Here is a 27805-nt window from a genome sequence, read left to right as displayed (position 1 = left end):
CAAACCAGGCCAGCCTCCAACAGTATGTTTATGTGAATGCATGTCTGTTGGTGCGAGTGAATGAGTGTATGTATTTGTGTGATTCTATGCGTGTATGTAAGGGTTGGTGAATGCATGTGTGCGGGATGTGTGTGGGTGTGTGTGCCTGTATACGGGGAGGGTGGTGCTATCATGGAACGGAGCTGGGGGTCATGTCATTGAAAAGAGGGGGTTGGGGAAGTGAACTGACATCGCCAGGAAAGGACTTTTCTGTTGCCGGCCGCATTTCCACCAGGGTTTTCATGGCGGTGCTACCACCATAGAAACCCTGGCGGAAAGGCGATTTGTAATACCGCTGGCGGTCTTCCAACGGACAGCCAGCCCGGAGGTGCTGTCCTCCAGCCTGGCTTTTCTACCGCCCTGGCAGTGCCAGCAGAGATGTGCCGATTTGGCAGAGGCCAAACTGCCACATTTGTAATGTGGCGGTCTTCACTGCCAGCCCATCGGCGGTGAGACCGCCACCATGGCCCTAGTGGTCTTCGGACCACCAGGGTCGTAATGAGGGCCATAGTCCTGTATTCTATAACAAAGGTACTGACATAAATGATTAGCTGTTATTTAGAGACTTACAGACTAATATAAGTCATAAAAAAGGTAGTTACATACTGACAGATGCACAAAAATATTTGATAGCATTGCTAGTGGTAGATACCTGCGTTCACTCAGAAATAAACAGAGGTACTCACATGATCTACTCAGGTATGCCCAGAATTGGTGCTTCAATCATGGATGAGGCCTATTAGTCCAGAGTTTGTCTCTCATTTGTCACTGCTGACTGAAATTAGCTTAAAAACCCCTTTCTGAACCCTCAAACTCACATTTAAGTGCAAATATGTAATTTCTCTCAAATGTTGTAGGTATGCTATTAAGCACAGTGCATTGTGCTTCAGTAATTTACAAACATACTTTTCAGTTTTACAAGGTTAGTTGAACACTTTCAGACCACTAAGCAAGTACTACATATACTATCCTAATGACCAAGGATCAGACATTAATGTTTCCCCAGCACACATGGTATCATTCAGATAGTAAGAGAGAAACAGACACTGAAATACTCAGAAACCCCATGGACAGCCCCATCGTTCTTTTCACTGTATGATTAGCAGACAGTGAAAAACACAAAGGGTGTAGTTGCATCGTTCGCACCGCAACATTGTTGCCGGCTCGATTACAAGCCATCATCAATGTTGTGGGCTGTTTCCCGCTGGGCCAGCAAGTGGAAACTCTGTTTTGGACCGCTGACCCAGCGGGAAACTCATAATAGGGGCCAGAGGAAGGTCACCGCATTGGCAGTGACCTGACCGCAGGACTTCAGTGGACGACCTTTCCATCCGCCAAAGTCAAAATGAGGACCTTTGTCTCTCATTTAACACTGGTGACTGAAAGTGGCTTGTAAAACCTCTTTCTGAACTCTCAAACTCACATTAAAGTGGAAATATCTCACCTCTATCTTATGTTGTAGGTATGCCTTTAAACATAGGGTATTGTGCTTCAGTGATTTAGAAACATGCTTTTCAGGTTTACAAGGTTATTTCAAGACTTTGATACCACTAAACCAAACACAACATACACTATCCGAATGAGCAAAGATCTTGCATACATGTTTCCAAACCATGCATGGTATGACTGAGGCAGTAAAAGACAGAAACAGCTGTGCATTTAGTGTGATACTCAGAAACCATTTTGATATGTTGCAATATAAACCCAGATGGAGACACTCATGTACTCCTGTTTCTCTAACACAGGTACTAACATATATGATTAGCAGTTACGTAGCGATTTATAGAGTCATACTAGTCATAAAAGAGTTATTGAGATACAGGCAGCTGCACTAACATATCTGATAGCTCTAGTAAACCTACATACCTTTATATACTTAGAAATCTAGCTAACTTCTGACATGATCTATTCAGAAATTAAGAGCAATATTGCTTTTATGATGGATAAGGCCTATTAGTCTAGACTTTGTATGTGCTCTGTTACCAGTCACTACAATTGGCCTGTGAAACCCCTTTCTGAACTCTGAAACTCACATTTAAGTAGGAATATGTTACCTCTATGATATGTTGTGTGTATTCCATTAAGTGTGGTGCATTATGGTTTAGTGATATAGTTTTCATTTTAAAAAGTTTACTTAAGTGCTTTCAGGGCACTAAGCTGACCACTAGATTGAGTATGGTAATCAACAGAGAACTAATATTCATGTTTCGGAAGCATGCATGGTGTGTCTCAGCCAGAGAAAGATAAATAAAGACACTTCTGCATTTACTGATAAACCCAAAATGTATTTACTTATATATAATGTATCATGAATGAGGCCTCTTACTGTACAGTTTCTCTGGGCTCTCTCACTACTGAATGAAATTGGCCTGTAAAACAACTTTCTATCCTACCAATGTGCCGTTTAAATAGAAATATGTGTGCTCTCTGACATACTGTAGATATTCTATAAAGCATGGTCTATTGAGGTCCTCTGTAATATATTACTGCATTTCTGAAGTTGCTTTCGAAAACTTAGGGCCAGATTTAAGAGAAAATTATGGTTTGCATCACTGTGCCAAATTTGGCAGCGTCGCGCACCATCATTTTCACAACTCAGGGATGACCCATATTTAATAGTATACAATGCACCCCTGTGCTTCCCACTGCGCCAGAGCTGAATTTGCTGCCATGCGCCAACGCAGCAACCCTTGCACTATAGTGCAAGGATGGTGCATTGAGGGGGAGATTGTTTTTGTGCAGGAAGGAACAGCATCCTGCATACAAACAATCTTAAATGGCAATTTGCTCTTTCTATGTGTGCTGCAGAATGCAGCACACATAGAAAGAACAACAAAAAAGGAGAAATGAAAGCATTTGTCTGTGTTGCGCCATGCTAACGCCACCCCTGGGATGGCGTTAGATTTTGGCGCTGCCTCAGGTTTATGAAAACTCGTAAATCTGGGGCAGCGTAAAAATGCAATGGGTGTTGCTGTGGCACAGCTACAGCAACACCCCTTGCATGCCCCTTCATCGCAAAGTACTGCTTGTGAAGGGGCCGTATTTACAGGGTGACATTAAACCACAAAAAGTGACTTTACATCACCTTGTAAATAAGGTGCAGTGCATAGCGCCACAGGTGCATCACTAAAAGTGACTCTCCGGTGGTGCTAGGGGCTCTTTAATACGCCCCTTAGTTCTCAGGAAAAAGAGATAGAAGTATAAAGTTCATGATTAATAGAATAATGTTAGTCTAGACATATAATTCAAATGTATTTTATTTCTTTATTTTCAGGTATTAATTTCTTCTTAAGTGGACTACTTCACAACTGAGAAACAAAAGGGGCACAGTGGAAAGAAAGTACAGAAAGTAAAACAAGATGCTGCTAGTAAGAGAACAAAGACATTACTGAAAATGCTATGTAGTCAACTAGAGAAACAGCAAAATGAAGTGGAAAAGAAACAAACTTCGACATCAAATAAGAAAGAAGTAAAAGTACATAATGTTAGATGTAAAATAAAAACTACACTGAATTAGAAACTTTAACCAGAAAGCAATGTCAATTCAAGGAAATAAGAGTCAGAATGTTTTGTACGAGAGTAATCAACAATCTAATTAGAAGTATGAAAAAGTATAAAAGAAAAAGAGAATCTGTGAGACAAAAGGAGTATGTTGAGCTATAGATGATAAGGCATTTACTCTGAAAAGGAAGCTATTTATCTTGATTTTGAGTAGAATGGAAACACTTGATAAAATAGTGTTGATTATGAGAAAAAAAACTCAAAAGAAAAGACTTATAAACAGAATCAACTTTTGTAAAGTTTTTAGTGGAGAATGGATACATTCTTCTAGTACTGAGCCTTTCTTCAATGAAGAAAGCTAGTTGCAAGAAACAGACTAGATCAGGCAGCTGATTAATTTGGACACTGTAATGAGATAAAAGATGGTTCTCCTTTTGAGAAAGAGGTAATGGTACCTAGAAATGTAGAACAAGCCATAGCTGATGAGGTTCAGGGAAGGCGTATACAGGGCCAAGTGTATACGTGGAATTGTATTAGTATTTGTACTGTTCAACAGGAATCGATTGAAATACTAAGAAATGAACTATGAAACTTTCCATGCAAAAGTCTTAAACAGAAAATTGTACTGTTGCGAAGACTAGATCTAGGCAAAGTAAGAGAATATGCAAATCTACAGGGACATTCACTAGCATATTTATTGAAGAAAGTGTGAAAAAGCACCTTTCATCATTTTAGAATGTGAGCTGTACACCTCTCACAAATGTGTACTCTAGTTAGGAGGTTTTACCATGTGAAGAGTCCTGCACTATGTTTAGCGGATGTTCTTTTATATGGAACAGTGGCAGAGTTAGAAAAGATTGGTGATGATGTCTAGTTTCCTTACTTTGGACCTCAAGAACAGTGCACAGAAAATGAACAGTTGGAATCTGCAGCTGTAGCAGAACAGGAGATATCAACTACTGTTGATAACGTCCACGAAGAGATCGGAATGTTTACAACACTCTATTCAGAGAAACCAGACTGTCTTTGCATACGCTGTAGATGCACTCACTACAAAACTCAAACTCCTGATGTTATTGTGTCTTCAAAAACTGAAGAAGACAACAGTGATAAATGGCAAGATTTAGCAGCTTATTTATTTGTAGAACACCGATTTGTTTGTTGCAAATGACAAGTTATACTGTATGTCAGTACTCTAGTACTCTAGTCTAGTAGCATTTTAATAATTAAGATGAGAATAAAATGCCAGCTAGAGCAGTGTATAACAACTTAGAACTTGTTTCTATTCCACAAGAACTGCAAGAATTAAATGTTTATGAGTTTATACATATACAATGTGTACATCCATTCCAAGCAATAGTTTGCAAGGAACCAAAAACAGGAAAGTTATCTTGTTATCTCCGACTGAGCTAAAGAAGGCTTTAAAAGGTAGAGTTGTTAATTTCCCATTATATTTTAAGGACATTGGTTAACCTATTGGTCTGGAAAGAGATTTTGAAGAGGGACTTGTGATTCTAGTCAATGGTGTGCCTACTAAGAGTAAAAAGATATGGCTAGAGTTAGTAGAAGCTAGTAAAATGAGGACAACAACACCGCCAGGGTTAATTGTGGCTGTATCACTGCCAACAGGCCGGTGGTGTATACCGCCACATTATGAGATTGGCAGGTTGGCTGCAGCCAACCTGTCACTTCTCCACTCATCCCATCATGGCAGTATGAGCCACCGGGCGCCCGACATAGTACCACCCTTGTCATTATGAGCCGGCCTACCACCATGGTTTTCGTGGCGTTACAGATGACAGGAAATTCCTTCCCTGTCACAGGTAGTTGACTCCTTCACACCCCAAACCTCACCTAATGCCCCCCTCCGATCCACTCACTCACCCCCATACATGCAGACACCACACAACTGACCCTACCCCCCACAGCCACACACATCAACCCCTCACACCACACACCCCTCACCCGCATACACGCACATAGACACCCACATGTATCAGGCATACACCCATTCACTTAGACATACACACATTCATTCACACACTGACATACACGCCTTCATTCATGCATACTTCCAGACATACTCACACACATTCTAACACACAATCACACTGACATGCACTCACTTCACCATTCTTACACGCATTCACTCACACGCACACACCCATGCAAACAACACAACACACACAGACGCATTCACACAAATACTCAGACATTCATGCACACACTCAGACACACACTCACAATACCCGCCACCCAATCCAACCCCCCTCCCCTGTCGGAAGCTGAACTTTCCTTGGTCGAGGAAGTCTTCTGGCAGGGAACTGGAAGGGGTGCTGCTACCGCCAGTAACGCCTCGCCAGCAGAACACCGCCAGGCCATATTACTGGACATTATACGGCTGGCGGCATTCAACTGGTGTGGCGGTGCTGGTGGTAGCAGCGCCAGCTTACTACTGTCCACCACCATGAGAACTGTTGGATTTCCGCCCTTATTGTGGCGGACCTCAGGCAGTGCTCATATAATGGCGGACGGATGGTAGCCACGGTGGTGGTATTTTGACAGCCGTCACCCCGGCGGTAGGCGATAAGTACCGCCTATGTAATAATTAGGGCCTATATCTGGTACAAAATAACATTTACTACAAAAAATGTAATTCTCTTCAAGATATTTCACATATAGATGATGTTACAGAATTATCCAGAGGCCAAATTGAGAAGATTAATCAAACAAGAACAGAATACATTTATGAATAATATATTATTCATCCTCTACGTTCTAAAGAGATTAATGGAGATGCATGGAGCTATTGCAAATGAAAAAAGCAAAAGGTGCTCCATTAGGTGCGTGGGAAGCTTAGAAGATTGTTGTTATCCAAATCTCTTTCCTACTGGAATTGACGGTAGGTATTGTGACCGGACTGTACAAATACCAGCAATTGAGTACAGATCAGACTTTATTCAGAGGACCCCAGATTTTGCGAGAGCATACCTTATATATTTCACCTACTATTTGAGAGCGAACTCTCTCTTATCCTACGCAGTAAATCACATTCTAAAAAAAGGAGCAAACCTCCAGAATCTGACAGCAATGGAGTATGTTGATAAAGTTCATGAAAAAGACAAACACTTTAAATACAACTTAATCAACTTGATGGCATGTCAACGTGGTACTAATTAAAATTGTTATTGATGTCATGATGAATTGAAATGCATGTTAACGAATCTAGGGCCACCTACTTGGTTTGTGTGACTGCGTTGTGCTGAATATGCATGGGATGACCTTCTTTAATTTTTACGTGACACAAACTCAAACATAAAATTTTCCATTTAAAAACAACAGGACAACTCAAGCAATTACGGTTTTCATCTGTAACACAACTAACCTACCTCTTGCTGAAGTCATCGATTTCTTCTGGCGAGAGTACCAAGCTAGAGGTGCTCCACACATTCATGCATGGTATCAAACATAATGCTTGCTTTCATACATTTAAGGAGGCAGCAAGTTTTTAGAACAAACTATGATGTACAATGTGGAGGAAAACATGTAATAGTATTTTGGTGACCTACTCCAACTTACCCCTGCAAAAGGACAACCAATTTTCAAGACTCTTCTCCATAAAGAAACAAGAAATTTTCCAGGAAATATTGGCAACATAAAATTGGTTAAACTTTGAGTACAAAGAATTAGTAAAAAATATGCAACAAGCATCTGATAAGGAATACGGAAACATACTGGAAGACATAAGAGTAGGAGTTCTTACAAAACAGGGGAAGTGTGCTTTGCAAAGTCATCTAATCAAAACTCTCTTCTCATCTACCATAACAGCAGCAAAACAAGTGTTAAATTTCATCGAAGTAGAGAAATCTATAGTTTGTTTATTACAAACTCTTCAAGGGTGCTCAAACTTTAATGAAAAGTTACTTCAACTGGAGAAAGAAGAAATATTGGAAATTACAGATGTTGATAAAATTGAACATCAATGAGTCACAATATTACTGTCAGATAATCTACAGGCAAAGTTTGATTCCTTAGAAAAAATCAGTATCAAAAACAGCAGGACTAGAAAAGCGTTTCTGTATCCATAAAAACTGTTGAGTTATTTTACAACGCAATTTAAATGTTGAAGAAGGCTTAGTAAATGGTGTAATGGGTAAAGTTATTGATTTCATTAATTTTTCACATAGAGATGAGGTAGAACACTTGGTTAAAGATGTGATCAATTAGATGATGTTAGGAAGATTGACCGGTGTGTTGTACGCTTTTTGCTTGTAAAAGATTTGATCCATAAACTGCAAGGTCTAAGTCTAGTTGCAGCTTTGGTTAACATTGCAAGCTCTGTTTTCAAAGAAGAAATGTCATTTGTAGCATTGTCATAGATTAGAAGTTTGTCTGGCTTGTTTTTAATTGACCTTGATGAAAGTAAGGTTAGTGCTGACGTAAACTGTGTGCAAGAGTATAATTGGTTAAGAAATCTTTATACTCCTCATTTTGGGCAGTGCCCTGTTTATGAGCGACTTATACTGTGTCCTCAGCAGATTACAAAACAGTCCACAGACCTTCAAGAAAAGAAAGAACAAAAGGACAAGACAGACCCCACTAAGAAGAGAACATTTGAAAATGATAGTGAAATTGTTGGATACCAATTAGAAAACAGTCCAGGTGTCAACTGCTATGTCAATGTCGTTGTCAAAGTACTATTGTATTTGCCTTTCTGTAAAAGAATGTGTTCTGCTCTATATAGTTCGCTACAACGTCTAATGAATGACAGAACTGTAACACATTCTGTTTCAGGGATCTCGGATCTTTCAGATGTATGTACTGGATCTATAGTATTTACTTTCACCACTCAGCAAGATGCACAAGAATTTATTATGGTGATGCTTGGAGTCTTAGAACAAGGAGAAGTAAATATTGATGATCTTTTTGGACTCAGTTACAAATGGACCCATGGATGTGAAGGCTCCTCTCATACATGTACCTCTGACATTAACTCTGAACAATTTCTTTACTTGACATTACCAGATTGTAAAACTGTGTCATTCGAAAAACTGTGTAGAAAAGCTTACCAAAATATGATATACTAGACTCCAATACAGACTGCAGCTGAGGCCACCAGCACAATCCAGTAATAGTCAACTTAACTGGTCAAACCTTTGCAGGATTTCAGCCATCTGACACATGCAGTCACCTTCTTAGTCTTGGGTGCAAGTAGAAGCAGTCTACCCCTTCTGGTCTACACACAGATCACAGAGAAGAGGTTAAATCCGCTTTTGTTCTTTTGCTGGCCCAGATGTGTTCTCAGGTTCTAAGGTTGTTGTGTAGCCATTTTAGCTATATGCTTTAGCATACCAGGCCTGGCGCTGTGCACTTTAACCTAGAAATATTTTATTCAGCTTCGTTTTTATTATTTTAACAATAGCTACACTTGTGGTCTTGTTTTATTTCTCAATCTAGCTGTTCTTAGCCTAGGTCAGCACTGCGTTCTTAAACAAGACATTTCTTTCACTCTGTGCTTTTCTGAAGGCAGCAGTAAGGTAGGTTGCCGGCAAAAGTGGTACGCTTTGTCTCCAATGTTCACAGAAACATACACACTCGTAAGTGGGGATCCTTTCTTGGAACATCAGCTGTTTTATTATAAAAACTCTACTGTGACCTATGTACGTTAGAGGGAGATTCCAGCCAGATGACCACGACTGTGTGCTGATTGCTGAGTGCTTCGCTGCAGCTGCTTATGTAGACTACAGGCCTCTTGCTCAAGTGTGAGGGATGATGTCTTCCCAGGGGGAACCTGAAGGGCAGAATTAGAGCTTAACATGCTGTGCTCTAACATAGCCTAGGTAGGAATTATCCTTTACAATTGTATTGACACAATGGTAGCGCTATGTTTGTGTTTTACTCTCCTTGTCACAATTTTTATCTTGTTGTGCTTCATCGTCCTAGTTATTGCAATGCATGCTTTATTATCTAAGATGCAGTTACTTCAATAAAACCTTAGTTAACCTTACTCTGCCTCTGATTGTCCTTGCATATGTGAGACTAATATAACTGAGAGAAACGGATGAGATCTGAGTGACCACGATTCCCCTGAGGAGTCACTTATGTCATGCACCCAGTTGCCCAATCATCCCTGCTTTTTGGTGGAGATGAGGCACTGCTAGTTAGCCGGAACAAAACCCGGATTAGGCCGACAGGTGTCACCTAGTGTGGGATCAGACTCAGCTCCCCACAATACAAGTGATTCTGCCGCCCAAATTCATTAGTCTCATTGGGATAATAAGAACCTACGCAACAAGGTGAGGTGTCACTTCAGGAGAATTCACTAGTTAATGGGTGGCAGTGACTTCCTAACAAATGGGCAAAAAGCTCCCAAGAACAAAACTTCCCAGTTTTGCAGCACATGCTGTTTGCCTTACTGCAAGCCATCCCTCAGTGCAACATTCCCTGGGAAAATCAAGATGGCAGAAACATTTGGCTCTGGGCAGAGGCTGGTGGCCCATCCAGATGTGTGTCTAGGGAAATGGGCAGTTCCATACTCCTCAGCCACAGCACACTGGTTTTGGAATGATCTCCCACTGGACTAGAGCTGGGATGGCCTTGAGATCAATGAAGCCCTCTTACCCAGGTCTGAATATACAGATAAACATGACTCAGGAAGTCTCATTCTGGACTCCTTTTGAGTAAACAAACTTACTGAACACTCCCTAGCTTCATTTCCTGAGAGAGGATGAATCATCTAGATCTTCCTGGCAAAAGGCACAAGCCAGAGTCTCTGCTCTGGGTGCCATTTTCACCCCCATCAAGGGGGAAATAGCATCAGTGAGGAAGCTTCATCAAGCTAATGCTAATTAGTCTACTGAAGCTTCAGACAGGAAAAGTGTAACTTTAAAAAAGTTATTTTTCCTGTATATTTATCAGTAATATTTGCCACCCACTTGGCTGCCTGCATGCGGGGGGTAGGATGCCGCCAGGGGTTTGGGCACAGGTCCTGCTACCAATCCCCTGCCATGGAAGGCAGAAGGCTATGCACAGCTGGGGGTTGGCCACCTGCATGGGGTTTTGGGTAGGGATTGGTCACAGGCCAGGCCTACAGCCAACCCCCAAATGCTGTGTGTGACAGGAAGATCACCACCCGGGGAGTGGACAAAAGATGTGCACTGCAAGAATCTGTGATCAGTGTGGGAGTTGGCTGAAAATGATTTTTTTTAAACGGGCCAATGAAAAAAGCTAATGTTAAACTGACTGTAAAAAATAGGAATATTAGTTGAGGAGGGTAACTACCCACCTAGGAAATAATCACAATCCTTGCAGGGTGGACCAAAAAAGTCCTTAAATAAACCTGAGCTCAACCTCCTGGTAGCTATAGAACAGAGATCACAGGCTTAACTTAGAGACAATGCCTAAAGATTTGAAGTTGTATAAAAATAGTAATACAGTCAAAACACAACACATGAAAAATGTTAAGAAACAAAATGACATCAAAATGACAAAAAAATCCATTGAGGGTAACCATAGATAAGATTTTTTCAATTTTAAATTTAAAAAGTGCCATAAAGTATTAAGCGCCAACCATGGTCAGCTGGTCATGGTTGTCAGAAATGAAGATTCTGTACCTGTTGTTTCAGAAATTATGTTTTAAGCCTCATTTGTTATTTTTAGTTAATATAATGTCATTAATGATACTTTTCAGCAGGAGACTAAGGGCCTCATTACAAGTTTGGCAGTCAATGGACCACCATGGCGGTGTTGGCAGTCGAACCACCGGCAGCTTGGCGGTTAGACCACTGTATTATGAGTAATGCGAGCCTATGGAGCAAAGACTGCTGTAGTCCCTCTGGCACTGCAGGCAGCAGAGACTGCCACGGCTGCGAAGCAGCACAAACTGACCAGCGGAGACAGTGTTTCTGCCGGACACATTATGAGAATGTACATCACCAATGTGACCATAGCAGTCCGACCACCACGTCTCAGCAGGCAGGAATGAGCACTCTCAAGGGAGACACTCACCTGCAGACAGCCTTACACATCTGGTGCTGCCATGGAGTCCGTCACACATGGTCTGCCGCTGCTGCTGATCCTCAATGGTGGTCAAAATCCACACCGCCTTGACGCAACAATCCCGTAAGTACACACACTTACCTGTCTCATTATGCTCAAAAATACATCGCCGCACTGTCTGCCACAGCATATGGGGTGTCATAGTATGGGCACCAAGTACACGTCTCATTGTGTCCGAGTTGGAATCAGACACCAAGGACATTCACAGTCACAATACACCCGCTTTGAGCAGGTCACACACACTACACCGCAACACCACACAAAAACACGTCTGACCATCTCAGGTACAGGGATAGTAAAGTGTACACAACATTGTCTCACACAATACGAACAACACACCAACATGACATCTACAAATACAACTCACACACTCACATTCCTCAGAGGCCATCGACTGTCATCACATTCAACACATATATGAATCGATGTCACATGGAACATAAACACCACTCCCAGTAAACAGTCCAGCAATGGACACATATCACCCACATTGCAAATTAATGGAAGGACAATGGGATGCACAATAGACAGAGAGACAAATATACAAAGATCACCATACAACCAATACCTGCACAATAGGGATGAGGCAATCAGAAGTCTCAGGAAAGGAGGCTTCACTGGGACACATATCACTTTGAACATGACCCTAAACAATATTTGTACAGGAACTTGCCCTACATGTATTTCTGGGACAAACACTACTAGGCCCAAATTACATGCCTATCTGCACAATGTGGAAGTGCAAGTCAACAAAGCAAATACAACTCCAACAGCATGGGGCAGACATATACATGACATAGCTGCAAAATGGACACAGCTAAATGGACACAATCACAGTATAATGGAAACAAAGGTAGCACAAATCAACACACTCTAAATAAAGCTCAAGCTGCCACACATTAGATGAACTACAATCCATATCAGGGGCACAGGTCTAAAACCATATAAGCTCACATTGGACAACACAAGATGCAATACTTAACATACCAACCATGCATAATGCCATGACACCACCATTGCATTTACACCCACATATCCATACGGTCAACATACAGTATACCCTTGGCTTGGGGGACACCAGCACTGCCCACAAGGTTGGACACCGCAAACAACAGCAAATGGATCACCAAGCAGGCTGAAACACACACAACTGTAGGCAGGCAGCACAGGTTACTCAGTAACAACATGAAGGTAGAAAAGAAATTGCAGGACAAATGTATACCCAAAAAAAAAAACCTGTTTGGAATGATTAACTTCAAACCTTTTAAAGTCCATGGCCATTGGCTAATCCATTTGATTCTGCACAGACACATCACTTTGCTGACACCTGATCCCTAACTGCCAGGCATCAAGTGGGTAGGCAGGCACCTCAGGGATCATCTTTGGAGGGGCGGATTTGGGAGGGGTGGGTTTGGGGGAGGTGGACTACTTATTTCGAGGGGTGGGCTTCTTCATGGGGGTTGGGGTATGGGTGCTTCCGGGGGGGCAGGTGTGACAGGGAAGGACCTGGAGGTGGAAGGGATGGGCTGGGAGGTGGGTTGGGGCCTCCTGGATCTGGGACAGGAGTGGAGGGAACAGGGGAAAGGTCAAGGTCAAACAAAAAACTTTCTTAGGTACACAGGACTGAGCAGAAGGAGGTGGGGATTTGGAGGTCAAGGAAGTGGTTGTCTGCTCTGCTGGTGTGGATGTCATGTGTGTGTGTGTGTGTGGGAGGTATTCTTGTGTTTGGGTGGTGTCTTTTCTGTGAGTGAGTGTGTGCATTTGTATGTCTTCTGGGTTGGGAGGTGGAGGTGCTAGGGGATGGAGTGGTGGATGTGTGTGTGTCTGACTGGTTGGTGTCTGCCGGTATGGTGGTTTTGGTGGATGTCTGTGTGTCTGTTGGGATGGTGTCAATGTGTGTACTGGGTGTGGTGGGTGTGTCATTGACTGTTGGTGTGGTGCCTGTAGACATGCTTGATGTCGTGTGTTGGGCAGTGGGGGTGGTAGGGCTGTCTGGGGAAGTGGTGACTGATGGTGTGTGTGTGGGTGTCTGTTGTTTGCTTACGTGCCGATGTGTTTTGTGGTACTTGTCTGTGTGTGTGCTGCTCTTGTGTGTTGAGGTGAGTGTGTGCAGATCGTCTGTTTGCCTGGGTAGGCAGGGAACAGGGTTATTTAAAATGGGAAGAGGGAGGTGGAGCACAATGGATGTCTGACCCCTAGAGATACTCTTTGGGCGGTCAATAGCCTCTTCACTGAAGGCAGCAGGGCTAACAGGGGGTGGGCAGAGGTGCCTGTGGAAAAGGAGATGCCCACCCTCTTGGGTGATCGGGCACAGCCAACTGGGTGGGGAGCAACAGGGAGGGTGGTGATAGAATGGGGGTTGCAGACAAAGATGGAACAGGGTTATGCCCCAATGGGTCGGCCACCATAGGGAGTGTCTACTGGAGGAAGAATCCGATAATGAAGATGATTTTTCGGTTTCCCCCCATGGCACTCCCCTCACCCTCTGGGCCACTGGGCGCCTCTGTGTCTGTGGTGTCTAGGCCCTAAGTCCCATGGCCAGATGCACCTCCACTTATCTGTGCCCTGTTTCCTTTGCTTCCCTGGGCTGATGCTGCAAAGACAAAGAGAAATAGGGTCATCACATGTCCATGATCACACTTGAACAACAGCTCTGATTAGCAAACATTACCAAGATGTCAAGTAGGCTCCAGCAAAAAACTCCACCTAAGTGGCCTCTACATGTGCAATACCATATGCATGCATGCCATCTGAACTATCAACAGTTGCCCACAGGAAAATCAGGATCTCAGACAGCTACAATTGCATGGCTGAAGTTGTGCAAACACAGTAAACATTAACTAGTCGGAGACTTCATCACCCTCAGAGATTTTCCCCATGGAGCATACCTCTGTTACTTGTTGTCATACAATAGTAGGTCTGTGCCAACTCCAATCCAACAGATTCCATATACATCTATTTATCACATATATAATGACCTAACAATAGGAAATGATACTCAAAAATCATGCCATGTTGCTCATAAAAGTATGATAGCCTGGAGAAGGTGACATGGAAATATTCATGTCACAATGGAAGCAGTTCCACAATGCACACTTCACCAAGTGATAATTTTCCCAATGGAGTCATGGAGGTAGTACTAATGTTCCTCAGATAGGCCTCACATTTGGAATGGAAATAGACACTGTAGACATCAGGTGCAATATGTCAGTATGTCAATATGAGAGTACCAGAGTCCCCTGGGATTTGCAGTCACGTAACTACCTGTACTACACACACTAAACAAATGTTATTCTCCCAGGTGAATGAACTACAACTCAGAGTTAAGACATGGGGCATTTGGGCAAGAGAACACTGGTCTGGTGTGTGGGGTAACAGAAACAGTGCCTGCTGGGAGTTGTAGTCATGTCAGTCACTGTACTACACACTATACAAATGTCATCTCCCCAGGTGAATACATTTCAATTGGGAGCTGCCCAGGCCTTTGGACAAGTGAACATTGGACAAGTGAACATTGCAAAAGGTGAGCAGACATGGCATTACATTTTGTTGTCATTTTTAGTGTTGTGTCTTACCAGACTCCACTCCCCCAAGTATAGCTGTCAAACCCTCAGCATGCAGGATAGCCAAGACCTTCTCCTCCTAGAAAAAGAGTTGTAATGGGGCACTGGGAGGGCCACAGCCAGTCTTCTTTGCCTGCAGCTGGTGCCCAGAGCACAGGAAACTGACCTTGCCCCTGAGGGCGTTCCACCTCTTCCTGATGTCCTCCCTTGTGTGCAGGGTGATGACTAAAGCATTCACTCAGTCAATTATCCTGTCCCACATTTCCTTTTTCCTACAAAGAGGAGTGTGCTGGACTCATGATCCAAACAATTGTTGCTCTACTCTTATGATTTCATGCACCATGACTCTTAGCTCACCTTCAGAGAAACAGGGATCTTTAGAACATGACATGGTGGAACAGAAAAAACGGGTGACAACAACTTACTATACAGGGGAAGTGCAATAGTGTATGAATGGATAAAATTGTGTGCAGGATGTTCAATGGGATGGTGAACAAAGGGGTGCCTAATCTATGTACTCTACAAAAAAAGGTAGTCTGGCTGCGGTGTTTTGCATTGTAAACGCAATGGATTGTGGGATGTGAAAGGGTGTGTTTTATAGTGTGCTTTACAGGTGTGTCCAGTGTGGCAATGTGTGTCAGCTGTATTGTTTTCAAGTTCACGGAATGTGCTGTTGTGTATTGGTTTGCTGGCCACGGACCACCATGGTTTGGACCGCCATTGGCTGACCACTATAGGTGTCCGCCATGGCGACTCTGTGCTTGTAATAAGGTCAATAGTTGGTCATGGTTGGTCATGGTGCTGTCGACATTGGAGGTTGGACTGCCTAATTCCAGGCCTCCTGCCTTTTTTGGTTGGCAGTCGGAGGTCCTGCCTGTGTAACTCATAATAGGGCATTCTGACAGACTGCCTACATGGTGGTCTTTTTGGGACTGCCCCTAAGGGCCTCATTACAAGTTTGGTGGTTTTGAGACCGCCAAACTCGTGGTGACAGTCGGACCATTGCACTCCTGGCGGACTAACTGCCAGATTATGATCCTGGTGGTGGGACCGCCAGGAGACCGAGGTCACCACCAGGTTCAGGGATCCTGACGGGTTGGCAGCGATCAAAGTCGTGGTCAGCCATGGCTGTGCTGATTATGACTTCCCTTTCCACTAGCCTTTTCATGGCGGGTCTATGCCATGAAAAGGCTGGCAGAAAAGGCAGTGCTGGCAGCCACAGGGGGGCCACTGCACTGCCCACGACCATGTCTGCTATGGCAGAGAGTGAACATTCCGAAGGTGCTGGGGGCACCCTCTGTGCGACGGCATTGGACTTGGCTCCCTAAAGAAGCCAAGGCCAATGCAGCTACACAATTTCCATTGAGCTAACTGGTGGAATCCTCGTAATACGGAGGATTCCACAAGTCAGCCTGGTGCAAACATCGTAATAGGGCGGGGGGAGACCTCCAACTTCACGTCAGTCTCCTACCCGTGGGTTTGGCGAGCCGACTGTTGACCTGCTGAACTCGTAATCAAGCCCCAATCCTCAACTACCCCAACTACAGGAATCGCCTTCAGAGCAGTAGTCACAATTGAATCAAAAGGAATTGTAGCACTGTATTAGTGTTAAGCGCCTTTTCGGGACTGTGGTTTAGTCTTTGTTAGTGCAGTTGGGTGTTACCTTTAAGCCTTTTGGAAATGTGAACAAGCTTCCCAAGTTATCTAGTTATCTAAGATGTTTGTTTCAGTGCAAGCTGCTCTGCTGATGTTTACCTGAAGACATTAAGGAAAATTAATTTCATCTGCTTGACTTGAAGAGGTCTCAAAGTCCAGCCTTACAATTTGAACAGTGTTTATTTAGGTTTTTTTTTGGATTCAGAAACTTTCAGCTGCTTGACTTCAAAACTTCACAAAGGTCACCTGTGAAGATCTGGAACACAGTTTATATATTTTTCCTTTGAATCTATGAGCCTTTAACTGCATGACTTGAAGAGCTCTCAAGTTTAAAGATTTTGAACAGTTAGTTACAGCTGGTAAAGTAAAACAGATAAACAACTTTGAAAGATGTGTTTTCTTATCGGATATAAACCACAACTCAGGAATGTATGCTTTTGTTTAGACACTAGAAATGTATTTTTGTTGGACATAGAAATCATTCTTTCAGGATAAAGGTAAAGGAGGCAGGGGGAAATCTTTACTGTATACTTGCAACATTCTTAGCTTTGTTCTGAAAAAAATTATTTTGTTTTAACATATAGAGTGTTTGTTAGAAAGAATCTATGGGCCTCAATTATTTTTACACTCCGGTGGCGCAGCTGTCCCAGCCCATCTTTACAAGGCCACTCAAAGCCACCTTGTGTGGCTTTTCATGCCCTTGTAAATATGGACCCCTTTCACAAATAACACTGCGTGAAAGGGGCATTCCATGGGTGTTGCTTGTGGTGTTCCCACGCAACACCCTTGGAACCGGAAGGAATCTGACGCATTCCCAGAATTAAAAGTGTGTCCCTTCCTGCACAAAAACAATCATCCTCACAACGCAGGCACGCTTGCACCATGGTACAAGGGTACCTATGCTGGCTCTAGGCAGTAATTTGTGCACCAGTGCACGGGGAGGGGACAGAAATGTGCCTTATCTTGTAGATACAGTGCATTTCTGCTCTTTCTGGTGGCGAAGGGTGGTGCAGCAAGGCACTTGCTCCGCCCCCTGCGCCATGGGCCTTGTAAATGAGGCCCTATATATTGTAACTAAGTGTGGACAACCATGAAAATGTGGATGGCACTAAAGTTAGTGGAGAGCCTTTCTGTGGAAAAATCACATCCAGCACGATATCCGATGGAATCAACGTGTTTTCTGTTTCCTTAGCTATTCAACCATTGTATAGTGCTACAGTGAAGAGCTAGCCGCTGTATCTCTTCCCAAGCCTCATTTCCTCGTGGGCCTCCTTTACTCAAGTTTAGCACTTGGTAGGCATCTCAGAGGGACAAGAAGCAATATATTCTATGACAGTGAATGATGCTCTTGTGTTGGAGTTCAGATAATTATTTGAATTTGGCACAGAGGTAGACCTGGAAGTAACTGTGATTTGAGGCTGACTGCAATAGAGCAGAGGTCAGATACAGAACCAGATTTGACTCGGTCGTACGTTTTGCCTTTGGATTCTGAAATGGAAGTCCAAAATCTTTAGTGGGACAAGGCAGCAGATTGTGGTTTAGGATGGCTTCACAAGGTTGGATATCTATCAGAGAAGGCCCTGGTGAAGCAGCTGACTTTTGGCCGGAAACTTCAGAGCAGGAAAAGTTTGAATTTTGTGCCCAAGGATGGCTCCTGACCAACTGATCAATTGGTACTTAGTCACTCTTTTGGAACTCATATTCTTCCAGCAGGGCTATGATGCATACTGTAGCTGAATAGGGCTCCAGCAACCTGGGTACCTTCTTTGCAAGGTCCCACTTCAGAAAATCTCCAAGATGGAGAAACCTGCATCACTAGCACAGCGGCGACACATCCCTGGTGAATCTGCTTGGCAGGTCCTGTTCCTCTAGAGGTCTATTAGAGACAAAAGGTTTCTAAGTCCCAGTTTTCTCAGTATGTTAGGAGAAATACTCATTGACACAGCCCAGGGATTCAGGGCCTCATGAACAACACTTGGCGGTAAAGACGCACTCCAGCAGAAGCCAGTTGCAGAGTCCAGGACAGGTCCAGTTGGAACTAGTCAGCTAGTCAGTTTCAGGAAAGTTCTCTAGATGGTGGTTGTGTTCCTGTAGCTTAAACAGGAGGTCAGCCTCATGACCCATGCAGTTCACTTCTTTGTCCTGGGTACAAGAGGGAGATTTGTGCAGGCCTTCAGGAATGTTCTCAGGTCTCAGAAAACAGACTCTGCAGAGGGTACTGGGTATGTCACCTTCATGCCTGGCTCTAATTTCTAGGTAAGGGATGACTCCTTGCACTACGTAACCAGTGGGGTAAAAGTTCCCTGCGGTAACACTACTCAATTTTGAAGCACTTCCTGGATGTCCCACACCAAACAATCTCACAGTGCCACTCTCTTCCTAAACCAAGATGACAATGCCCCTATCCTCTTCAGTAGAGGCTGTGTACCCACCCCAGAGCTTTGTTTTTTCAGTTAATTTCTGAAGTTTGTTCAACATAAGCTAAGATCTTATTATCAGACCTAACTATAACATCATTTTAACCTTTGTTTTTCAGTGAATTGTAAATACTCCAAAAAGCAATTCACAAACCTCCATCTGGAGACCACCTGTGCCTCTCCTATGTTTTCTGTACTGTGATTTCTACCCCAGAGAAGGTGAGCTCCATATACACAGAGGATTTAGTAGTAAATGTGGCAGTGATAGGAAAAATGGTGGGGAAATGAGTAATAATTACCTCTAAATCGATGGAGAGAAGTTTATGGAGGGGCCTTCTATTGCAAAATGCAGAGCTGTATAGTAGTCAGACAATTGCATTTAACAAAATATACATTACAACACACATTTAAATGTACTATAGTAAAACTACTCACAAAACAGTATTAAATGTAGTCCAGCCCATTCTTGGAGAGTACGCCAAGCAGCAACATGGCTACACACTGCATCACACTCCGATAAAAATCAATGGAGGCATGCAGTAACACTCCCACATGGGGAAATACAAAGAAAAATCCTACAGAAGAAAATAAATAAATTTTAAATTTGTCAATATTATTCCAATGTGGAAAATAAAATTTTAATAGAAAATTGTAAATAACGTTTTTGAAAAAGTAAATGTGAATTATGAAAAACGTAATACATAACATACACCCAAGATTGTGATACATTCAATGCAAATGAGACTGTAAGAGATGGAGGAGGCAAATTAACATTTAATTTAATTTACCTTAAGAGAAATTAAATACCAATAACATTATTTAATTAGGTTAAACTTTGCTATTATCTTCAGTTTTAGTCCAAGTGTGTTGCCCCTCAATATTGTGGTAGCCCTAAGTGAGTAGGAGAAAAGTTTTTTTATATGTTTTAAATGAAATAAAATCTTTTTTTTTTTTTTTTTTTTTTTATTCTATAGGTAGATGGCCTCCCCATTGGTAGAGCTCTCCCAAAGCATGATGAAATGTACTAATAGTAACTGTATTGCCAGAAGTAACTTCAGTTGTTGGAGTCTCCACCCCTGATTTGACGGGTGGAAAATAATATGTTTACATCTAGGTGTAAAGTCACCCATAGACACAATGAATTTCATCCATGAAGAGATTTATGCTTAAGAATAGTAGTAGATCTACATAGAGGAGATCTAGACGTGTAAACTTACCTTTGCAAATATGGATCTCTGTCTCTTAAGACTCAACTACAAAGAGCATGTTCATTTGGATTTCAGTGTACAACTCTCAACAAAGAACATGGAAAATTTAAAGAACGGTGACAACCATACTGAATGTAGGACACTTAGCAATAAAAAATCACAATAACGATCTAATGGGTTCCTTTTCAGGCCTTTAAAAGGGAAGACCTATATGAAAATCTCCACACCTTGATCAGCAATCGTTTTGTTGTTTCTCCTGTATTAATTTTCTTGATTGGGATGATGTAACCGGACACATAGTTACTGTCTTTTCTTCACTCTTGTGAGAAAAGCTCCTTGTAAGCAGTCCGATTTGTATTACTAAGGCATAATGAAAGCCTTGCAGCCGGATTCAAACACAAGCATTGAAAGTGCAGAATAACCTGGTATGAGTAAGACATGGCCCATGCAAGTAGGAGAATTTCTCTTTGTCCTAGAGAATTTTCTAACACTAGAAAATACCCTGGGTGAAACTGCCACTCAACGCAAGTGAAAAATGTTCTGTGGCCCTTCTTCCACCTACAGTGGTCTCCATCCCAGGTGACCAGAGGCATGAGGGGTGTAAATACCACCTCTAAGGATGCCAGCACATACTGCTCTTTCTAAGGTTATTTCCTATTCATATGGGTGAACGAATGGATGACTAGCTGGACCCGTCATTTATTTGAACTATGGGTAATTATATAATTAGTTAGTTGGCTGAATGTGCAAGTGGTTTGGTTATTTAGTAGTTGATTTGGGGTAGTTGGATGGGTGACCAGGGGATTTAATTGGGTGAACAAGTAGATAGGTGAGTGGGCGGATAGATAAATGGGAGAAGGGGTGAATACGTCTGGTGTAAACAGGTGAATAGATTGGTGGGTTGGTACAAGAGGAGTGGTTAGGCAATCAGATTGATGGATTACTGGATAAAAACGAGGATGGAAGAGTGCGTTGGTGGGTTCTTAGCATACTTATATCAAACAATTAGATGAGTGAGTGCAAATGCGAAAGCATGGGTCAATGAGTAAGCCAATGGGCAACTTAGTGAGTGAATGGATGAATGAGTGAAAGGGTCGTTGGGTGACTATGTGGATAGATGGATGGATGAATGAGTGATTAAGAGATTATATGGGTGAATGATCATATAAGTGAAGGGATGACCAATGCCATCAGTGGTGTAATGGATAGAGAAATTAGTGCATGGTTAGTTAGGGAATGAGTGAGTTGTTGGACAGAGGACTAAGCGGATGTGTGAGCAAAACTAACATGAATGGAAGGATTGGTGATTGAGACAATTGTTTACTGGGTGCATTAATTGATGTGTCAGAGGATGGGTGAGGCAGCCAATGTGCACCTGATGAGTGAGAGGATGAGTGAGTGACGCAAAGTGTCCCTGTTGAACTGAGCACATGAGTGGATATGCGTGAGTCAATAGCTAATGAAGTGGTTACAGTATTGTTTGAATGAGTGTATTAGGTGGGTTAAATAGAAGGGATTAGATCATTGAGTGATTAGATGGTTAGATGATTGACTTTGTGAATGGGTATGTGACTGAGTAGGTGGGATACTGGATGACAGAATTAGTTAGTGAGTGGATGAGTGATTAAGTGAGAGGATAGTGGTGTGACTTAGAGGCTAGCTCAGTGATTTGATGAGTAAGTCGATGGATATGTGAGTCATTCAGTAGATACATGTGTGCCAGTAGTCAATTAGGTAAGGGGTGGTTATGTCAATGGCTCAAAGTATGAGTGAATGTATTGTTGAGTAAATGAGTGTTTGAATTAGTACGGGTCTATATTAATATGTGGAATTCTGAGATGGGGAATGAGTGAATGAATGATTGTATCCAGGATAAGATAGGTGAGCAGCTGATTAAACCAAAAGGTGATCGGGAGGCTGAGGGAGTGAAAAAGTCAATGAGTGAGTGGCTAGATAGAGGATGGAACAAGTGCAGTGTAGGAGGCAGCAAAGTAAACTTCACTTTGTTTCACTTACTAACACAAATCCAGACACACGTACATTCACACATGCACACAGATGCTTGCTGACACTCAATCAGCCTAAAGCAGCAGCAGCTCACAGTTCTGTGAAAGCCAGGAAGGCTGCTGTATGATAAGTTGTTGTGTAAGACTTGCACACAACCAACAGAGCATGGATTTAGTCACAGAGAAAGTCAGACTTCTGAATCCTTCATTGCCATGCTTTTCAGCAGCTGTGAGAGTATGTCTTATTGCACTTTGCTTGTTGTTACCTGCCACGGGTGCATGTGAGTGATGCCAGCACATGTCCCATTTCTAAAAGGACCTTGTCCTGGCTGGCATGATATCAGTGAATGGATTGCATGGGCAAAGGCGTAAAGCGCTAGATAACTGTGGTAGGTGTAGCTCAGGTCACTCAGTTCAAAGGTTGATAAATCCAGTTTATTCAGTGTCTCTTCTCCTGAACAGAGACTGTCTGATGTTCTTTGCTTCACTGTGGCCTCCCTGGCAGTTCCATTGCCCTCAGACCATCTGCAGCCAAATACCTGCTCCCAGAATATATTACTAAGGTTGTCCCCCTGACCTTGTGAAGGGTGCAGGTGCAGAAGATAGGCTTCAAACCCTGGCAGACTCTCACTGTAGGGAGCAAGCCCTATTGTCCCATTGAATATTTTCCAGGTATCCTTTGTATAAAGTCCAGGTGTTATAGCAAAGGAGGCAGAGAACACCCACACTCTGTCAGTCACATTCTCTGCATAAAGAGTTTCCAAAAACACCTTGCTGTGCACCTCAGGGCTGTGAACAATGATCACCTTCACAGACTGGCCCTGGATCATTTTCACAACTTGGAGGATCTTCTCCCTGGAGTACCGAAGGTGGATCCGCTCCATGAAAGCCACACATGCACAATTGTCCTCTATCGCATTTCTTAAGTTATGGCCTCCCTGTAAGCCAACCTCATCATCGGAGACAACCATTCCCACCCATGTCCAACCAAAGTGCCTCATCAACTGTGCAAGGGCAACGTTCTGTAGCGTGTTCCCAGGCACAGTACGTAGAAATGATGGGAACTGGAGTTTATCACTAAGGGTGGAGATAACAGATGAGTGGCTGATCTGTCAAAAAACATATTTAAGTATTAAAAGCAAGTGACATTATATATCATTAGAACATTTATATTACATGAATTATCATTTTAATATTTCTTAGTAGGCACAGCAAAATGTTATCCAACACCCACCTTGAAGCTACCAGTCCCTTTCATAAGATTATAAATAAATCGGTGAGACACTTCATCAATAACAATCCTGTCCACATCATGCTACATGTGTAAAAATGTAAAGATTTTAGTGAAATTGGTGAACAATGTTTACGAACATTGGTCAGTTGGTTATTACTGGAAAAAGTTCCCCTTGAACAAACATTTTCTTATATTAAGAGTAATATACTGGAAAAATATTTTTAAATAACAAGCTGTTACAGGAGAACATTTAAAAGTGACAAATAAAAGATTTTTGGAACTAAAAAGAGCAGTCAGTCACTTGAATATTACAATCTAAGTATATGAGGCTTGCTGCATGTTATATTTTAAGGAAATGTGCAAGAAAAAGCAATGAATGATCCTATCTTTTGTCTAGGAGGGTCTGAACTTCCCAATCTTGGGCCAGTTCTATGAAGCGGTTTTGCCAATTGCAAACGGCCCATTGGACCATTTGTGACTGGTAAAAGGCTTCTGGCCATCTACAATCCATATTTTGCAAATCAGTAACTTATTACCGACTCGCAAAGTAGGGATTGCGAGTCACTATTAGGAAGAGGCATGCCAAGGTTGTCCCTTTCTAAAAGCGAGCAGCAGGGCCATGTATGAATGTTTTGAGACTGTGAATGCGGTTGCAAAACATTCTCAGGTACCACCAACTTCAAGTTGGTAGTAACCCATTCGGCAAACAAGAAAGGGTTCCAGGGGACCCCTCGCACTTTGTGAATGGCAGTGAAAACATCGTTTAAGAGCAGGCAGTGGTCATCAGTGGACATCAATAATAATGGGGTGGATCATCTGAGACCCCATTGGGAATTGCTAAATGTGTCTGAGACCCATTTGTACATTTCTGTTTGCGAGTCGTAATTAGAGACTCACAAATAGAAACGGACATACATCTGGCCCCTTGTCTCTCCACTATGTTCTATTCGTTTATTTCCAAGCCAGGAATACTAGGCACAGCTGGAATTTGGTCAACTGTATAATAGATGCAGGAAGCAAAGACGATTACACTGACACACCTGTTTCCTCTCAACTCACACATATATTTTGCTACCCCAGAAACTGAGATGAACACATTTGAGCTGCTAGTAAAGGGAGAGAGTGCCCTAGTGCTGCAGCAAAGACCACAGACTTCAGTAAGGTGTGAGTCCTAAATGTTGTAGTAACAGTATCAACAGTACTTAATATCATGGACAGAATATCAACAATATCATAATATCAAAGTTATGTAATTGTTAAGGTTATCATTTATTGGCATAGCATAGTAATGTGGCAGTCTAGTATAAAGTAGTTTGGAATATCATAGTTGTTCATATTGTTTTTTTCTATTTTTTTGTTTGTAAGTGTATTGTTTATTTATTTAAAATGTGTACATTGGTTTTTTACTTGAGAAATATTATTTTTGAATTTTTAAAAAATGTTTTAACACTTTGACTTTGGATCATTTGTAGTAATTGATGTTTAAGGTAGGAGGAATTTAAAATATTAAAATTTTAAAGTAAATATCTAAATGCAGGGATATTAAATGAGCATTTGATTGTGGATTTTTAAAAATATCAGTTTATTAAGAAATTTTGAACAAGTTGTTAGGGGAGATAGGAGATTAAGGTAGTGAGTAATTTAAAATGTTATTAATTGAAAGATTTTTTAAAATTACATATATGATGATGAAAAACTAACATGTAGAGCATCAAGATGGCGGTCACATTCTAAGAGTGCTCTGGACCCCTCTGTCATCCACTCAAAATCCACTACCATCGGCCAACAACACAGCTATCCTATGTCTGCTGCCAAAACCTCCATGGCCGCCAGATTTAACAGAGGAGTGACGGAGCTGCCCCATCTACACCCCACTATCCGTGACACCACTGCTCCAAACGTGGCAGCTCATGGCGTCTGGAGGAGGCCACATTTTCATTGGCTTTAGGGATCCAACCCTGAGGAACTTTATCGAGGTGAGGCAGCCACCAGCTGCCTCCCACCCGGTGATGCCTGCCATTGCCTCCCTCTTGCCATCCTGCTACCTCCTTGGAACCTGTCTGTTCCGGCTAGCGGCCCTAAGACCTGCCAGGCTGACAAGGAGGTGGTGAAGGCGTTCTGGAGGCCCAACACCCCCCCACCTTTTAAGTATCACTGTGGCTCTGGGCGGCTCACAGCAACCACAGAACGTTCCCTGCTTTGGTCCCATGCCCCCACTTGGACTCCTGAGGTGGGGCCTCTTGTTGTCACTGCTGTGGCCCCTCTGCCCCTGTGTGATGGACTGAGCACACATAAGATCCCCTGAGAGCCCCTACCAACTGCTGGTGAATGGTACAACAGGTGACCAGCCTGCACTGCTGTTAGGATTGCCTCTTGGACTCATAACCCGGTGAGTGAAGTTTCCCTAGGGTATTGGGGCATGGTGAGGGAGGAGGTGTCCCTGGGTGCTGCTGTGGCCCCAAGCTCTTTCCCGTGGCCTGCACATGGGCATCCAGCCTGTGCTGGGGGAAGGCCTGACCCATGCCTCCAACCCGGAAGACATGGCCCCTGGCATGCAGACCAAGCTGCGTAGCCATTGGCGAGTGTTTGTCTCTGTGGTAATATCTAGACAACTGGCACCCAGTGAGGAGCTGTACAGGTAACTGGGCTGCACTGTGACTTGCCTTCCAGTCTTGAGGATCTAACCTCTCTGTGTCTCTGCCAGGCCTCGGAGACATCATCAGTCATCTGCACACTCCTGATGCTACATAGAGGATTGGTGCCTACGAGGGGTGCAACACCTGGGACCATCTTCTTGTACTGGGGGACCTCCACCTGCCATTATCCACATTGTGTGGCCCAATTCAGCAGACCACTGTTGGCCCTCATCTTCTCTTGCACCAATTTCCTTCCTCAGGCACATAATTTTCCTGGTGGTATTTTACTGGTGCCCCATCAAGATTGATCTACACAGCATAAGGCGTCAGCCCATCCTGGTCTTGAACCCCAGGAGATGCTTCTTGGGGCCTATAGGCCAACAGTTCGTGCTACCACAGGAATGTGGCAAGCAGGTTGTGTCTCCAGCATAAAAAGTGTTGTGCAATGGCCCTGACCAGATGCCAATGGTAAGGGCAAACCCACCGCCCACAGACCTCTCAAAAATGAATAGACCAATGCACCACGGCCACTGACAGAGCAGCCTGGGGGAGGAGGTAACCCCCAGAACCTCAACAAGCTGCTGACTTCCTTAAAGCCTGGATCAAATCATGGATTCTCTCGGACCAGTTGTCTTTGTGGTTCTCAATAGAAAGGGCCCACACGGCTCTAACCTCCAAACCTCTCCCAAGTGTGTCTCCTAGCCCAATGATTGCTCTCATCCTTAACTTTAGAGACAGAGATGCAATACTTAGGGAGGCTTGTTGGCAAGTAGACCTCCGCTGTGGAGGTGCCAAGGTCCTCATCTCCCTTGATTACACCTGAGACGTCCAGCAACAATGTTTCTCATATCTGGAGGTCAAGCAAAAACTTAGAGCGATGAGACTTTTTCTTTCCTGCCAGACTCTGCAAAATACATGGTTTTATGCATATTTCTTTGATACCCCAGAATCTGCTGGGTAGCGGCATACAGATGAACACTCACTCCATGCTCAGCCAGTGACCCCCTCGCGAGAGGCAGCAGCCATGGGACCTGGCTGAAATGCGACGATGCCTAAACTATGGAGGTTTCAAACTCGCTCACGGAAAAGGCACCACAGCAGTTGCTCCAAATACCCCTCCCAATTATCTCAAGCCCAAGGTCACTCTCCTTCCCTACCACACCCCTTCCGGGTCCTGGGAGCGGAGGTGAAATGCTCCAATGTCATATCTCGTAAACTGGGCCTCTTACATGCAAAAATTGCCTCCAGTCTCTGGAGGACACCAGACAGCTATGGTCTACCACGACAGCCAGAGTCTACTGGTGGGGGGGGTGGACAAAAATGGGAATTACTGTGCTGGCTAGCTTCTCGCCATCAGGTGACCAGAATTGTGCCTGAAATTATTGATGAACGTGGAAACACCTTACCTACCCTCCCTGAGATAACATAAGCAAATGCCCACTACTATAATCTCTTTTAAACAGTGGCTCCCAAAAAAGACATGGACT

At 43.1% G+C, this 27805-nt stretch overlaps 1 protein-coding gene across 1 annotated transcript in view; it reads right to left on the bottom strand.

The window, feature by feature from the left end:
* LOC138249290 (extracellular calcium-sensing receptor-like) overlaps positions 1-27805 on the bottom strand; it is a 118189-nt gene that overhangs the window by 44923 nt on the left and 45461 nt on the right. The window contains exon 4 of the mRNA XM_069203246.1: positions 22715-23557. Within this exon, the coding sequence (XP_069059347.1) occupies positions 22715-23557 (843 nt within the window). The remainder of the gene's footprint in view (positions 1-22714; positions 23558-27805) is intronic.

The sequence above is a fragment of the Pleurodeles waltl genome, chromosome 8 (assembly GCF_031143425.1).
Source record: "Pleurodeles waltl isolate 20211129_DDA chromosome 8, aPleWal1.hap1.20221129, whole genome shotgun sequence".
Classification (NCBI taxonomy): Eukaryota; Metazoa; Chordata; class Amphibia; order Caudata; family Salamandridae; genus Pleurodeles; species Pleurodeles waltl.
Note: the sequence above shows the minus strand (reverse complement) of the source record. Positions and strands in the feature narration are given on the sequence as shown.